This window comes from Sinohyriopsis cumingii, chromosome 6 (assembly GCF_028554795.1).
Source record: "Sinohyriopsis cumingii isolate HCF-2022 chromosome 6, ASM2855479v2, whole genome shotgun sequence".
NCBI lineage: Eukaryota > Metazoa > Mollusca > Bivalvia > Unionida > Unionidae > Sinohyriopsis > Sinohyriopsis cumingii.
This window is the reverse complement of record NC_142966.1, coordinates 145,571,488-145,589,967: the sequence shown is the minus strand read 5'-3', so window position 1 is coordinate 145,589,967 and position 18,480 is coordinate 145,571,488. Positions and strand designations below refer to the sequence as shown.

General features: G+C 35.4%; 1 protein-coding gene across 1 annotated transcript; it reads right to left on the bottom strand.

The window, feature by feature from the left end:
* Positions 1-1,415: 1,415 nt before the first annotated feature.
* On the bottom strand, positions 1,416-16,578 carry LOC149798205 (uncharacterized). Its single transcript, XM_089963291.1, has 9 exons — positions 16,137-16,578; positions 13,988-14,192; positions 13,334-13,458; positions 12,624-12,726; positions 11,242-11,367; positions 10,306-10,392; positions 8,279-8,418; positions 6,948-7,089; positions 1,416-3,154 (listed from the first exon to the last, which is right to left on the bottom strand). Exons 1-9 carry the CDS (start codon positions 16,156-16,158, stop codon positions 2,911-2,913), a joined length of 1,194 nt encoding a protein of 397 aa, XP_089819417.1. The 5' UTR covers positions 16,159-16,578; the 3' UTR covers positions 1,416-2,910.
* Positions 16,579-18,480: the final 1,902 nt, after the last annotated feature.

Sequence of the window (18,480 nt, the reverse complement as noted above, 5' to 3'; positions counted from 1 at the left end):
TACTAACGCCGATTATGTCGATATTTCGTACTAACGCCGTTAATATAATATTTTGTCTTCTAACTCTACTATTTAGTTTATACGGCATGTTCGCTTTTGTTATAATTAAACTGTTCAGTTTTAACTCTCTTGATCTTACGCGTCCTTTATCAAATGACCGTCCACCCCACCAGTCGTCAAAGTACCGCAATTTCCTGCAGTAGAGAAGACTGCGTACCAGTCATAGCTACATGATAGCCAGTGCATATAGGAGATTTCCTTGCATTTTGCCCCCCTCTTTGATAAATCTATATGACTTCAATGTTTCAAGATACTTATTAAAATAGTTTATACGCAGATAAAACGAGATTTAGAATGAAACGTCAGCCTTGATATTCCCAATATGAGTGGAAACTAAGGACTATTTATTTACTTAGTGTGATATATTGTGTAAATCACACTTTGTACCATATTCTGTGCCAGGACATACTTTGTATAATATATGGTGACAGTCACACTTTGTATAATATATGGTGACAGTCACACATTATGCAATATATAGTGACAGTCACACTTTGTATAATATATGGTGTCAGTCACACTTTGTATAATATATGGTGTCAGTCACACTTTGTATAATATATGGTGACAGTCACACTTTGTATAATATATGGTGACAGTCACACATTGGGCAATATATGGTGTAAGCCATATTTTGTGCAGAAATTACAATTTTGTTTAAGGAGGGGATGGTGGTGGGGGTGGCTAGAATAGTTGCCAGTAACTGGCGCCATAGGCGAACCATGCCTACCACCCCAACTCCCACCCACGATTTCTCCTCAAATTTGGCACCCTTGGCAACCGCCGATTTCTCCTATATGGACGGACCGCCCCTGCTTTTGTGAATATGGTGTAAATCACACTTTGTGTAAAATATGTTGCAAATCACACTAAATATGTGCAATTTAACTTTATGCATGAATCAAATACAAACGCATCAAGTATATACTATAGCAGAATAACAAACCGCCTTAATATAATTCTAGTGTTTTTTCCAAGCCTTTGTACCAAGCATTTAGATTGGTTAAATTCACACCATGTGACGATGGAACTCGAAGTTATTAGTTTATAACATCAGAGAGGAACTACTGATGTGTTCATGCGCCCATCTTATGCGCTTTGGCTATAGTTGTAGCCAGTGTTTAAAATATAGTTGTCATTTGTTTCTTGAAATGAGATATTATTTTAATAAGTATTTTTATTATAAGAATTTAATTTCATATTTTGACAGGATTCATGAAGTTTTGAAGCTCGAAAATCGAGTACACGCTATGCAACAACGGTGTTTTTCTGCGTCGATAGTTTTTTAAACAAAATATGAAGTTCAATTTTTTGTACCTCAGGCGCTATAAATTGTACGGCTATATAAAACTTAATTTCTTTGAAAGTATTTATTGAGAAAAAAGTACAGTTCGTAGAATCCATGTATTTTGAAAGTACAAAAGTTAAAAACATAACAAAAATATGAGATCAACAAAAATACAAATTATCCTGAAGAATGGAATAATACAAAATACTCGGTTAACCATTTACAGACTGAGAATTACGTTGTTCTTGTTAGTTTTGTATTGTTTTGTTATTATTTATTATTTTTGCTTAAATTTAATATTTTAAATTTATTTATGTGTGGGGTGTGTTTGACATTTGTTATTACGCACAGTATTGTGCATTTAAACATATCTTAAGTTCATTAGTATCATGCCGTCAAGTAAACCTTTATAATGAGATACGTAAAAACTTATAAGTGGTCATTTATGGGGAAAGTTGCTAAAACAACAGTATTGTGAAGAAAACTAGATGTTAAAAATATCGGTTTTGGGGTCTGGTGCTTTACGGCACAGCTAGAAAAGCTGGTTATTTATAGCAGAGGCAAGTATAATAAAGTACATAGCCAAAGAAGCAACACAGTGGCCGACCCAGCTTATCCGATGGTAGGATTGGTAACTCGCATGGTAAGTCTGGCACGCTAGACACTGAGTAACTGATGCTCCTGCCTCCTTCAGAAGACCACTCCTGTGGCATAGTGGTTGGAACGTCTGCCTCGGGTGAGGGAGGTCGCGGGTTGGAACCCCGCCAAAGTCATACCAAAGATTTATAAAAATGGCACTAACAGCTGCCTTGCTAGGTACTCAGCATTAAGAGGGTAGTGCCTGAAACATTGTTAAAGCAATGTTAAACCTCCAAATCACACACACATACACACGCACGCACGCGCGCGCGCGTCTCCTTCAAGCTTCTTACGGTAAGAGGATTTATTGGGTATATTATACATCCTTTCAACCGCAAGTGGGTTGGGGTAGATGATGGAATCAATTATGGAAAATATAACGTTACAATACTGAAGAGATTCGTAAGAGAAATCTGCAGTTCTAGGGAATATAGATTAGTAAACATACCTTTACATTAATTTACAGTACATCAGTAATTCATAGAAACAAAGGTATAACAAAAATAAAATAGACCTATTAACGCAAGAACACGTTATGGAAGCGCATGCTCTCACATCATGGCAAAAACAGTAGCATTGATTCAATTGTTTGTTTTTTTCTTCTTCTAAAATTATGATTGCATTTCTCAGGAAACATTTGAGGCATTAACATGAGTCACGTTCCTGTATTAAAACGAGTCAAAGCCAAGTATTAACTTGAGTCCCTGTATTGTCATGAGTAAAAGTACAATCTCGTCACCTAGAACAAATCAACAAACTTTCTGGATGGATTATTAAAAACTGCTGTGTAAAATCACGTGAATTATGAGATCAACAAGTATTAAACAAACAAGCTATGTTGTCACAATGCGTTCTTTAGAACTTGTTTGTTTGGTAGTTCTCTTTCACCTTTGCACTGATTATGAAGCGGTTGACATCCGTGTTTATAAAAACCGCAGCATAGCAACCTGGCCTAGGAGCAATTGCAACATTATTATTTTTGGTGATTCAAGACCTAGCTTGGATGAACCCATTGAACTTTCTTGGATCAGCGGTTCGAGTAGAAAAGGTTGGCATGCACAGTTAACTGGCATAGATGCGCACACGGTGGAGACAAACAGTTCTATTGTTTGAGAAGGGCATCCTTGCAATGCATTTTGAAGACATGTAACTTGCCGTTGATGCTTTCTGGAATGAAAAGAAAACAACACGATACACCTTGTTAGACTTAATCATCTGATCTGTTTTTAACAAATAATTTTCATGTTAAAAGTAACATTCTTCGCAATGAGGCATCACTGTCAATGCCCTACATCAAATCACATTCTTGACTATGAGGCATCACTGTCAATGCCTACATCAAATCACATTCTTGACTATAAGGCATCACTGTCAATGCCATACATAAAATCACATTCTTGACTATGAGGCATGTATGTCAATATTCTACATCAAACCACATTCTTGACTATGAGGCACGAATGTACATATCCTACATCAAATCACATTCTTGTCTATGGGGCATGAATGTCAATATCCTACATCAAACCACATTCTTGACTATGAGGTACGAATGTCCATATCCTACATCAAATCACATTCTTCGATATGAGGCATGTATGTCAATATCCTACATCGAATCACATTCTTCGATGTGAGGCATGTATGTCAATATCCTACATCGAATCACATTCTTCGATATAAGGCATGTATGTCAATATCCTACATCAAACCACATTCTTCGATATGAGGCATGAATGTCAGTATCCTACATTAAATCACATTCTTGACTATGAGGCACGAATGTCCATATCCTACATCGAATCACATTCTACGATATGAGGCATGAATGTCAACATCCTACATCAAATCATATTCTTGACTATGAAGCATGAATTTCAATATCCTACATCAAATCACATTCTTCGATATGAGGAATGAATGTCAGTATCCTACATTAAATCACATTCTTGACTATGAAGCATGAATGTCCATATCCTACATCAAATCACATTCTTATCTATGAGGCATGTATGTCAGTATCCTACATTAAATCACATTCTTGACTATGAGGCACGAATGTCCATATCCTACATCGAATCACATTCTTCGATATGAGGCATGAATGTCAACATCCTACATCAAATCACATTCTTGTCTATGAGGCATGAATGTCAATATCCTACATCAAATCACATTCATGACTATGAGGCACGAATGTCCATATCCTACATCAAATCACATTCTTGTCTATGGGGCATGAATGTCCATATCCTACATCAAATCACATTCTTGTCTATGAGGCATGAATGTCAATATCCTACATCAAATCACATTCATGATTATGAGGCACGAATGTCCATATCCTACATCAAATCACATTCTTCGATATGAGGCATGAATGTCAATATCCTACATCAAATCACATTCATGACTATGAGGCATGAATTTCAATATCCTACATCAAATCACATTCATGACTATGAGGCACGAATGTCCATATCCTACATCGAATCACATTCTTCGATATGAGGCACGAATGTCCATATCCTACATCGAATCACATTCTTCGATATGAGGCATGTATGTCAATATCCTACATGGAATCACATTCTTCGATATGAGGCATGAATGTCAACATCCTACATCAAATCACATTCTTGTCTATGAGGCATGAATGTCCATATCCTACATCAAATCACATTCTTGTCTATGAGGCATGAATGTCCATATCCTACATCAAATCACATTCTTGTCTATGAGGCATGAATTTCAATATCCTACATCAAATCACATTCATGACTATGAGGCACGAATGTCCATATCCTACATCGAATCACATTCTTCGATATGAGGCATGTATGTCAATATCCTACATCGAATCACATTCTTCGATATGAGGCATGAATGTCAACATCCTACATCAAATCACATTCTTGTCTATGAGGCATGAATGTCAATATCCTACATCAAATCACATTCATGATTATGAGGCACGAATGTCCATATCCTACATCAAATCACATTCTTGTCTATGAGGCATGAATGTCAATATCCTACATCAAATCACATTCATGATTATGAGGCACGAATGTCCATATCCTACATCAAATCACATTCTTCGATATGAGGCATGAATGTCAGTATCCTACATTAAATCACATTCTTCGATATGAGGCATGTATGTCAGTATCCTACATTAAATCACATTCTTGACTATGAAGCATGAATTTCAATATCCTACATCAAATCACATTCATGACTATGAGGCACGAATGTTAATATCCTACATCAAATCACATTCATGACTATGAGGCACGAATGTCAATATCCTACATCAAATCACATTCTTGTCTATGGGACACGAATGTCAATATCTTACATCAAATCACATTCTTGTCTATGAGGCATTGATGTCAATATCCTACGTGTTATGTAAATTTGATTTAATTTTTATTTGATTTAATTTAATTGTTTGGTTGCAAGTTTAAATATTTTTATTTCACTACTTGCTATTTTAATGTAACTTTATTTACTGGAATAGACTTCAGTTCTGACTGATTTTTTAAATTTTTGATGTCAACAACTTTATAGAAACATTGCATATAATGCTGACATAGTTCCTGACCTTATTCAAAACCAGTGATAGTTTGTAGTAAACAACTTGTTTATTATTTAAATTCATTCTCAGAGTAAGATTCATAAAGAAGATTCAAGGACATACATGGACTACGTGTTAAATAACATGTACAATTAGGTTTTTCTAGAGGATTGACCCACATCCCGGCATCTGTTTTGCGCTGTAGCTAGATTTATTGTTGATGTTTTGAGAAATAATAGTCATACTTGCCTTAACGCTGGAGATGTCCAGATGTTTTATGTTGTGACAAGTTTTGGGCTAAATATTTTCTTTTCTTTAAATTATGTTTAAGAAAAGTGATTCTTTTCCCTGGAAATACTAGTGCTCTAAATAAATTCTTGGACAATGACATTTATCGAAATTAACATAGAATTCAAAAACTGTAATATTATTTTATGTGATTCAACAAAGAACTGTTGATACATCAGTACGAGGCTGACCACATCATACGTCATCGCCTTTCATTTTGGATTTCATCGGGATTCGAACTCAATTTCATTAGGACTTTTTATTATTAGGACTTCTATTTTTTGATTTTTTGATTATTTTTTTATTTGATTCCTAAAACCATTAGTTCTATTTCTCGTTTTTACCTTGTTTTTCAAGGGAAATAAATAATTTTTTAAATTTTACAAAGCTTGTTGTCTTCACTTTTTTCTTGTTACAGTTTTAAGTATCATACATCAAATCACATTCTTGACTATGATGCAAGAATGTCAATAACCTACATCAAAATTACATTCTTGGCTCTCGGGCATCACTATCAATGCCCTACATCAAGTTACATTCTTGGATCTCAGGCATCACTGTCAATGTCGTACATCAAATTACATTCATGGCTCTGAAGTATCAATGTCAATGCCGTACATCAAATCACATTCTTGACTATGTGGCATGAATGTCAATATCCTACATCAAATCACAGTCTTGTCTATGAGGCATGAATGTCAATATTCTACATTAAATCAAATTCTTGACTATGAGGCATAACTGTCAATATCTTACATCAAATTACATTCTTTATTCTCGGGCATCACCGTCAATGCCGTACATCAAATTACATGCTTGTCTCTGAGGCATCACTGTCAATGTCCCACATCAAATCACATTCTTAGCTCTCTTATCTCGAGCGGTGTCAAGGGAGAATGTAAATTGATGCTTTACGTAACACAAGGCATACTCTTTAATTCAAGATGGTGTTCTGGGTTCGATTCAATATTATACCAAAGGTTCCATAATCATTTGATATAATCTTTAACTTGTGAGAGTTTTCTTTTCCAAGCTAAATACGAATGAAGGATGATATATTATTTTATATTATAAATAGAAGTTCTCACGTACTTGCACATCATATCACTGGTCAGCGTTTCTCCCTCAGCCAACCGTTTTTCTTCTTCGATGTATGTTTCTCTGTAAGATTCCTGACACAATCTGGCGTTAGAGAGCTTCAATTTCGATGAGTGTAAACAGGAAAAGTTTTCATCTGAAATCGAAAATACAAGTGCTTGTTTTGTTAATAACAACAAATCTTGGTATTCGCAGACGAAGTTGGTGGTTATACAGGAAATAATTATGGTAGATGAAAAATAAAATTAAACATGAATCAGACTATGAATAACAAATGTAAATAAAAGACCAAGGTCCACAAAATTGATCCTTCCCCCTTGAAAAAAAAGAGTACAGTAAGTACATTATACGCTCGCACCGTGTTAAGAGCTAATATGTAGACACAAGTGGAATATGGTTGACTCTGGAGATTACTGACCAGGACTCACAGAGCATAGGTCAAGGTATGTGATCTTCATGTGCAGAAAGAATTATTTTCTTTTTAAACATACAATGATCGGGACACCTGATCTTTACAGAGCCATATTCGTTGGTTTTCTTTATTACTCTAAGTGCAAGCAATCCATAAAGTTTAGTTAAGGAACTTACTCTAGAACAAAAATTACTCTGCAAAATCCAATTGTCCTGGAGCCAAAATGACCTTGACCCTTGTCATTTTGATCCCCAAATCAATATGTCGTTTTCATACCTTAATAGAGAACGTATGCAAACTTTGTTTAAGCTACGTGAAAAATATCTTTTTATGCAGAAACCATTTTCCTTTAGTTTCGGTGACCTTGACATTTTAATTTTGATCTCAAAATCGACAGGAGTTTGCTTTTCCAAATATGTAAGGAATCCACAACAAGAGTCCCAGTTCTGAACTGTTGAACGAATGCTATTGTGTGTGAACCATTTTTCTGCCATCAGTCAGGGACCTTGACTATGGATGTTTTGAATCGATTGGTTCTTCCATTCTGCAGGTACAAACCATTCATTAAGTTTGGTAACTGTAGATGACGGACAAATTGATTTTTTTGTGCGTACATGCGTAAGTGAAATTTATAATAGAAAGACGGACGGATGTGAAACGTCATACTATACTACTCTGCCATATGGCAACATTATAACAATGGGCTATCGGACGAAAAACAGACACCGATATGGTGCTCACAAACAAAACGAATAAAGGATCTTTGAAAAAGAGCAACAATACAAACAACAAATAGCACCGTTTAAATTAGATTTTATCGCCATAAATGTATGGATCCCTGTTGTATTTTTTGTTTAAAAAAATAATGCTGTCGTTTCCAACAGAAACAAAAATATGCATAATTTTCACCTACTTAACTCGATCCTGCACTTTTTCTCCATGTATTGGATGAAAGAAGCATTCCAAATTTCCATGGATACCAGACGGTCATTAAGATGTACGGAGCTGTTTACTTCTCTGTAGAAACAAGACAACTGTATCTGGATGAAGTCCCTATTAAAAATACACGACAAATGTACTCACCTTACTGCAGACTCGAGATATTTCGTCCAAGATAACGAAAATATATTTTTTGAGAAAGTTAGCAGAGACAAAATTAAGTTTAATCCACAGAAAGCTGGAAACTACCTATCTTTGCAAACTACCTTCAATGTTGTGCCCTCAAAAGGTCTCGCTACTGCCTCACACTTCCAGTGGCCTTGATTTAGCTATTCTACAGTTAAGTACTTTCCATATGATTCAATTTTTAAATAAAAAAGTATTTCCCAGTTTTCTGTCCTGGCTATTCTATGTTAAAATACACATTGTATATCTTAGGAATTGTTAACGGGATTTTTAAAGCAACACTAGTGTACTTTGGAAATGTTCATGTTGATTTCTCGAGCCCACGGGACCGGTCATTCAAATCATCTGTTTGCTTACATCATGAATTCTTACACAACCGCAAAATGTATAAATATTTCCGTCACAGTTCATTAAATTTGCATGGATGTATGTTAGTCCTACAATGTAAGACACATCACCCGATATTCTTGTTCTGGGGGGTGGGGAGTGATGGGTCTTACCGCCTAACGGCACTGTGTAGCGTGTTTTGATGTCGACAAAGAGTATAACGAAAGTCACATTTTCAGAAACATCACACACAACTAGCAACCAATAACGACGTTTTCCTACAAAGTAAAGTTATAATGTTTTTGTCAGACTTTACTTAACCTAATGTCTTTTCTCTAATAAATTCAAATTCTCACAAAAGAAATGGACCTGTCTACAAGTTTCGTTGGCCTACAAATCAGTTGGCTGGAAAGCGATGAAGGCCGGGAAAGCCCAAAATCGGGTTAAGTTGAAATATTATTCTTTAATGAAACGAATAAAAATATAGTATGCCTATTGTGATTGTAAAGCGACGTTTCGTTTCGTTCCGGAAGCATATCCGCCACATGAATCTACTTAAAATTACTTCGGCATACCTCGACTACCGTCGCATTGCAAAAAATTCAAATGTATGTCAACGGAACATGAAAATGCGTCCATTTGCTAGTGTCATATTTTCATTCCGCCAGGATAAAGACAGCATAGTAAGTATATTAATTACACATAAATTAGTGGAAGATTGTCGATATATGATGCCAAATGTGTAAGATATTCCTGAAACTTTGACTACTCGTTCCCATGTCAACGACATTGGAAAAAGCTATACAAGCCAGTTATTTGGATAGTAAGACATAGCACGTCAACAAAAACGACATTTGCTATGTCTTACATTGTAGAACTAGGATGCATGCAAATGATGGTTTAACAGATTGATCAAATTACATTACTGTTGTATGGTTTTGTGGAAATTGTGTACTCTACGGTCCTTCATATATCCTTTGATAACAGTACGAGCTATATCAAATCAACGTACAAGAGACAGATATAAAGCCATAGAGCCGACTATAAATAACAAAGACCGAGTGTATAGAATATGTTTACTGGTCGAGTCAGACATGCTGAAACTTGTCTTGTATTAAGACACAGATACGAAATACGCATCATTAGCCGAACGCTTTCTTACATTTCTTGTACAATAAAATAGAGTTTTCAAAATTCTAATCCTAACAGTAATTCTATATATGGTGAATTATAGACATTTCACTACACGTTGGAAAGCATTGTCCAAGTTATTCCATTTACATCCGGTTCATTCGGAATTTCTTAATAATGATCCCCCCCCCCAGTAACTGAACTGTGTGACCGCACTGGATGTCACTTGGGAATTCAGTAAAATTGATCCTGTCATAAGTTTGGTTTTCTATGTAATATTAATTGCACCCCCCAGACACTACATCTTCGCCAAAAGCCAATCGTGACTGCAAATATGTTATCCAGACTGGTACTCACCTACAGTAGTTGCCGAGTTTGTCTCTCGATCCTACGGGGAAAACAGAGCTCGCAACGTCTGTGCAAAATTCCTGAGCCTTTTTCTTCCTGGAGAACATTTCACAAACATTACTTTAAGTTTGTAACGGTGGTATATACATTATCTCAACTATTGTGTATTAAATATGCGATCAAGTTCACGTATACAAAACGGCAAAAGTAAACTGAACAGATCACGATATATATATATATATATATATATATATATATATATATATATATATATATATATATATATATATATATATATATATATATATATATATGTATGTATGTACTCTTTGTATTACGATTTACTTTTGTCCACAATTGAAGGTAGGAGTTGGGCCTACCCGAGTACTGTCTTTTTGTAAACAACATATTACATAGCTAATTATTATCTATGATTGTAGATTATTATTACTTGTAGTTAAACATGTTTACTTGGATTTGAGTTCAGAACATAGGTCTTCCCTTCTTCAGTTACTGGTGTACCTGCTATTTCCGATGTTATTTAATAAAGTTTTATTAACAACCCTGATCTTGTTGATATAAATTAACTTTTGACCCTCATTCTGACAACTTAGAATCTTCTAGAATTTAACCTTTGACACTCATCCTGGTCCTTATATTGTGATTTATGTTTTATATGAAGGAGAAGTAAACATAAATTCTTTATACCTGTCTGAACATGAGTCTTCAGAGGAATCAATTTTACTTGTGTTTCAGGTTATATTTGAGAGGATTTATTTATTTAAAATTTTCACTGGAATCACAAAGTCAGGAATAATACTTTCTGACTAAATAACTATTTTGAAATGACTGAGAATCTATTTAGTCACTTTCCATTATGATGCGTTTTGATGATAGTATAAAAAGTAGAATATCGCCTGCATAAATGCTATGAAATATACTTACCATTGTCTGCATTCCGGATTCAAGTATACCTGTAGAAAGTCCAGAATTTGATACAGTATATTTGGGTCTTTGCATGAGCTGACCTTGAACTCATCCATGTAGCAGGGAATCATGTCATATGTTAGACTGCAAAGTAATAATCAACAATTAGATTACCTAAAACTTGTTACTTCATCTTATACTGGTATTGTTCCATCGCTTGTCCACGAGGTTACTTTCGCAGAAGAAACGATCGTTTGTAGTTCTACAGACAGAAACTGAGAGGGAACAACTTTGACAAAACGCCTATTATATATTAACTATATATCCTATTAAAATAGTTGTTTTTATTTTTATTTTTTCCCCCGCTTAATTGGCATTTTACATTTTTGTTTGCATTTGCAAGAATGTACAGTTAGAGAATTGAAAAATATGGATTTAAAGTAAAATGTTCTTATAGGTTTCCATACTGATAAAGATGAGCATGGGATGGATTAAGTATCTGCCATTTTTGATAAGTAAGATAAATACGATAATGATAGGTCATAGCCCTTGTCTGTGCTTTTAGATTAAAAAAGCAGACAAGAAAATTGCAAACATGTAACATTACAACGGGTGTGATGTTTAAATGTCTATTAGTGTAGCAATTAAAAGTGATGATTGGCCTTGCATAAGTTTTTTATTTAATTTTGTTAATTATGCTATCCCGTTTGGCCACTTAAGAAAATTAGGGATGGACAAAAACATAAAGCACAAACAAACAGATTTCAGAAAAGACTTAAACGTTTTTAGAGCAGATTTGTATCTCATATATTACAGTAAAACATTCAGCAGAATGGTAGGCTGCATAAAGCGCCTGCTGATCTGGGTCAATACAGTTTTTTAGGAATAGTCAGTACAACCAAACAACATAGACCCCGATCTGCCTTATGAGACGCCAGTTCATTGTCTCTCTTGTCTGCGGTAGGGTTAGACTTGTACTAACGACAATATGCTTCCACAAAATAGAAGAAAAAACCAGCCGTATAAGACATAAAATTGTGCTGTTTTAGATGAAAGAGAACAATCTGTGGTTGGGGATGAGATTAATATGTGGTTGGGGATGAGATTAATCTGTGGCTGGAGTTGGGATTAAAGTGTGGAAGGCGTTGAAATTAATCTGTGGATGGCGGTGAGATTAATCTGTGTTGGGCCAAGCGTAGGTGTGTTATGTACGGGTTTCCATTTTGATTCTCATTGAAGTTCCTTTGAAATTCATGGTAGAATGAATCGGAGATAGATACATCAAGTTAAAGATAGATTCCCTCTGTTATACCGTGTCACAAAGCACAAAAATATAACATTTGCACATGTCAGTATTCGATATGTATAACAATCTATAAAGGATCGGAGATGTAACATACCTGCATGCTTTCTCCATGGTTTTAACATGAGTTAAAGCTTCTGTGTAATTCTTCTCGCAGTTCAAAGTAAAATTTGACAGGCAATTAACACTGTCCCCTATTTCTGCAACGAGGAAAAAAAAAACATTTCTTTAACGGTCTGCTTAGCTCGGATAACTAGAATATAAAATAGAGAAGCATTATTGTTATGGTTGCGATTTCTATTTGGATTCAGAGAAGTTTACAAATACTGAAGTATTGATGTTTAAGAGTGGCAAGGATGTTTTTATCACTGTTTTAAATCCAGTTTTCGGAAGGTAATGCGTAAGGTTAATGTTTTATGTCTTCGAGTATTAAGACCTTAATGTCCATGCTTTTTCTTAACAATATAATTTATGTACCCCAAAATATTTTTGGATATACCTCAAGAGTTCATTTCTGTAAACATTTACTGGACATTTCGTATGAATCTAGTCTTACAACTGCAGAAAGTCGAGATATCATAAATGTATGCCTAACGACACTCATCATTATAGGCTGATATCGAAATCAAAATCAGAATGAAACAACATAGGATAATAAACAAAATAACGCAATTTATGAGCAACAGAAGAGAGATGTTTGTCGATATAAATTTTAAAAAAGTAAAACACTTTTAACATTTCCTCGTGGGAGTGTTTCCCATACAGTCTCAATTAATAAAAGGAAAGCAAAAGAAATGCCATTATTACCTGCAACCCTGTCACATATGACTCGGCCATTTTTCTTCATCTGTGTTGAATTAAAAACGAAACGTAAATGGGGTATATTGACTAAAGTCTGTTTTTCCATGCAGTCTGCGAGTGATTCGTAATGCCTTGAAAAAGAAATAAAGGCAATATTATTATTTCTTTTTCTCATTGCCTGCATAACCTTTAGATCAAATATCCTTTACCAGTCTAAAGAAAGTACCGTTGGTGTTATCACTTATTTAAAACCAAGGTAATAATGAAGAAAGAGATAACGTGATCTGATGGCAATACTTTGTAACATAATCGGTCAGAGTCATAGACGCCGATGCACCTAAGTATCAATATTTTATGCAATATGCGCTGCAACATCAGTTTAAATAAATGCTTATTTCATATAGGACGTGTGGGTGTGTTTGTGTGTGTGTCTGAGAGGGAGAGAGAGAGAGAGAGTACTGAAACAGTTCAAGTACATGGATCAGGAGAACGTACTGAAGGACAAGCAAGCATAAGGGCAGCAAATACCATACTATCACGTAAAACTTGGCATGCAAGGGCATGAACTTTATTGTTATAACTGAAGCACTACTTGATTTTAAAATAAATAAAAACCTACGCAGCCTCTCTAGCTAAGTGATTTAATGACAACATACTTACGAACACCAAAGAGAAAACAGTTCACTCATTTTCATGTTGTTTTCATTTACTCGAGAGCCCTTCATAACATCCCACACACAACGACCAATCACCATCCGTTCTAATTCACTTCCTAGTAGCTGCGATGAATTGGTATGCATTGTATAAAACGCTCCTGGTAAATGTATATTTCCTTCACACATGGTAAGAACAACGGCCCAGATACCTGGAGAAAGAATATTATATTTACCCACACTAATTGAAGTCAATACTATTTTAAGCATCAGTGTTCATATTGGCCAACTGTAATTCTTCTAGACATGTAAAGTGATTGCACGTGTTTATTACTTTATATAGAAAAGATAGAAAACAGTAATAAAATATTGTCTCTCCTGGGTAGAAATGTTTACTGTTCTTAACTCAGGACCCCAGAGTGCTCAGATAGTTCAATTAAGTCACTTTTGTTTTGATAAGCGAACTGAATCAGGAATTGAACCTTAATGCAGTGTGGTGGACACAATTCAGTACTATCACCTTAATGTAAGAATTTTGGCCCAATTTAGAACTATCACCTAAATGCAGTAGTGTTGGCCTAATTGAAGTACTATCACCTTAATGCAGTAGTGTTGGCCTAAATGAGTACTATCACCTTAATGCAATAGTGTTGGCCTAATTGAGTACTGTCACCTTAACGAAATAGTGTTGGCCTAATTGAGTACTATCACCTTAATGCAAGTGTTGGCCTAACTGAAGTACTATCACCTTAATGCAGTAGTGTTGGCCTAAATCAGTACTACCACCCTAATGCAAACGTGTTGGCCTAATTGAGTACTGTCATCATAACGCAGTATTGTTGGCCTAATTGAGTACTGTCACCTTAATGCGTCAGGGTAGGCTTAATTTAGTCCTATCTTACGTTATCAGAACCAGCCTTGACGGTTTTCTATAATATAAGATTGGGAGATTAGCCATCAGCATACAAGCATATTTAACAGAATTCTTTGTTGTTCTGAGGAGCTGTGGAGGTACATAAGAGTTAAAAAGAATTGTTGTGGTTATTATTATTATTATTATTATTATTAAAGTTGATGCTGCCATGTAGACATAAGCTTGTCAAAAGCAGACAGTTGAAATATATGCACTGATATGTAAGCAAAAGTGATATATGACCAGGACAAAAACTCGCCACGTGTTGATAACAATGTAGGCAATCATTCTAGGCCATACAATGAACAAAAATCCAGTGCAAGTTCAAGCAAATGAAACGATTAATACGGTGTATCTTGTAACTTTAATATTGTACAAGCTTCATTGAAAACCGTAATACGTCCCCAGATTTAGTCCAAAAGTATGAGCAATAACTCTTCAAAAATACACTGCAAAATTGATGCATACAAATAATAAAACAAAACTTCGCTACATTAAACATACATACTTATCGCCTAACATACTATTTTCCAATTTTCTGTTGATATTTGCTACAGTGACACGTCTATCGTAAATATTAAAAGCAAAGATTAAACGAAGATATGTGATGTGCTTCAGTTCAAATGTCTGTACCCTATCAAAAGGGACAACATATTTTAATATTATTTCTTTCCACGTTTTCTCTCTCTTTTCTACCAATGACTGTTATTTGTTTTCAGCCTTAAGAAAGTCCTGTGATGACTTCATCGTTTGTAATATGCTTAGAACAAAAATTGCCTGGGAACTATATTTCTTGAAAGGTTTTGAAAACTTTCCAGTCGCTTGGGGCTTTAACCAGGAGAATTTTGTGTTCCGAGTTTTGTCTAATTTGTTCATATTCAGGGTGATAAACTCGTTTAGAAATTAAGAATTGAAAAAAATTGCTCCAATCATAACTAAATGTTTTGATTTAGTCAATTGAATATTGAACGAATCTGGTTAGTATATATCAAGAGTCTTACTGAAAAGACAGTCTCTTTGGTGTTTTATCTATCCATACCTTCAATATTACAATTCAATGAATAAATCCCGATATATACATTTGAGGAAGTAGTTTTATACTGAGTTTACAGTTTTGACAGTTTTCGCACTGTCAGTTAAATATAGTAATCAAAGTTAAATGTATATGTCTGATCTCAGCAAGAAAAATTAGTCATATAAGGTTACATGACTGAGAAAAGAGAAAGCTGATGAATCAACTTACCCAGTGTGAATTTTAATTCCATTGTAGATACGTTTTGTGGTCAAGTGGAATTACATTCCGAAATTGTGCAGTTTGTCAACGTAAATAAATCTAATGACCAGTAGCTGTACTCCTGGTTACAATCACATATGCTTAGTGTTGAAAAGAGCCTAATGTCCGGCGAATCAGGATCTTAATCTCAGCGGTTCCTGTCAAATGAGGAAATCGACGTATTGGCTATCTAATTAAGCACATCACAATAAACCAACGCCCAAAATGACCCACTTGAAGACACCATATAATAGATTCGTACCTAAGATCATAAAATGTAGCATTAACGCTTTTAGGGGATTTCAGTATCTGTTCTATATTCGAATGGTATACTTCAGCACACATTGAAGCAAAAGTGTGCTTTTCCGGTGCGGTCTGACTAGGTCAATAACGTATGCATTATCGCTATCAAAGCTCTAAAAGTTCAGGAAGACCGAGTAACACGTTTTATAGTACACAGAGGAGGTTTCAGCAAAGACACGAGGCAAGAGCGCAAACTTTCCTCACGTGACCAAGTAAAAGCGTGGATTTCGTACCGTATATGTTGTATAAAAATACTAAGCAACTCCCTTCCCCTCCCCAACATTATCAAGAAAAATTTGAAACTGTAATTTTTTTAAAATGTTTAAAATAAGGAGCACAACAATCAAAACAACACAATTCCCTGTCTGCATCCATTTGGGCATACTTCTTGTCACGGAGCCATACATTGTGATGACTGATCTTCGATGAAAGTACTTTTGATTGACCATGAATCTGAAACTGATTGCGGATTAAACAACTCTGGACTGGTGAGATTTAATGATCTCGGTGTAGAACTGTTTACCTGGATAGAGTCTATTGGCGATTGCCTTTGTTAAGGAATGATGATTATTTCAGTCTCTGCTTCGTCGTCTGGAGTTGTCTTGATCAGCTCACCCTATATATTCGTTTCAGGTTTGCATCCGCCTTTATGTAGGTTCAAGTTGCATTTGTTTAGATTCGTTATCGAACTGTGTCTGCTCTTGTGACTTTATTGACACAAAGAGGAGTATCCTAATCCTTTACAGACATCTGCTTGGGTGCCTACTGTTGTTATTCCTTGCGTTATCTATTAAGAGATATTTAAGAATTTGTTTGCTTGCAAAAGACAAATGTTTCTCTTTCCTATCTGTCTCCTTGCCAGTGTTTTCCTTTTGATTCAGCAAACATCATAATAACTCGATTGGGTGACATTTAAGTAGTATATAGCTTTGTCACGCAGCATCAAAAGGCACAAAGATTGGCGCCTTTTCATATGCTAAACTCTGTCTATGCCTTACCTGTTTTGCGTAGATTGTGTGATTTCCTAGGTTTGATAATTCAGGTTACTTTCCGACGATTGAATGAATCAATAGAATCAATAACCGCTGATGTCTGACAAACACCTAGTAGTGTCTTGTGATTTCGTGTCTCAATGAATCATTTGAGATACGTAGGGTTTTCATCTTCCTTTTGCTTATCCTCTAAGGTATAGGTGCCCATTACACTCTGGTTGGTAAGGGAAGTAGGAAATCGGATGGCACTAGCTATCTAGCAATGTTGGGTGATGGGGTGATGACTTTGCAATAAAAGTTGCGACTTTGTTGACTGTGCAGTAGAGCTCGAAAATCCCCGAATACCATGACGTTTTCAAACAAAATCGTTGCCGGACTTTTGGCTGACTGGTTTTCATTGAGAATCAGTTTTACATACCTCGTAAAATTATCAGTGGCAAGAAAGATGATTTTGCAAACTCCCTGTGGATTTTTATAGCGAGATATTGTCTGGATGCTAATAAATTCGACACTTGTTTACGATGAAGCTTTTATTGCAAAGATGTACGGTAGAACTGTACATTCCCCTCTAAGTCACTGTCCTATCCGGGTCAACTTAATTTTAGCTTGACGTGCTATTAATTATTTATTTCTTTGTGGTGGGTGCCATTATTACCTTTCTTTGAGCACAACATAGCAGTATACTAGCCAAAATAGCTGATATTGAGAGTAACCGTGTTGCACGCTTCTTCTGTACGTGACATTATCTCAGAATTATCAACTTTCAACTGCTGCTTAACGAATTGTGGGTCCCTCTTTCAGTAGAGAGAGTAGTCATCCGTTAAAATCAGTACACGTGTTCTTTAACCCAACCTTTCTTGTTGAACATTCGGATTTCATCTTTGTCGTTTTCATATGGTTCTTTTTTTTTTTGGTCAGTACAAGAGATTCACTCATTATATTTCTCAATACACTCGGGATGCAGGACTGGTAAATTGCTTTCACGGTGTATTGGAAATGATAACTGCAGTTGTTTATAT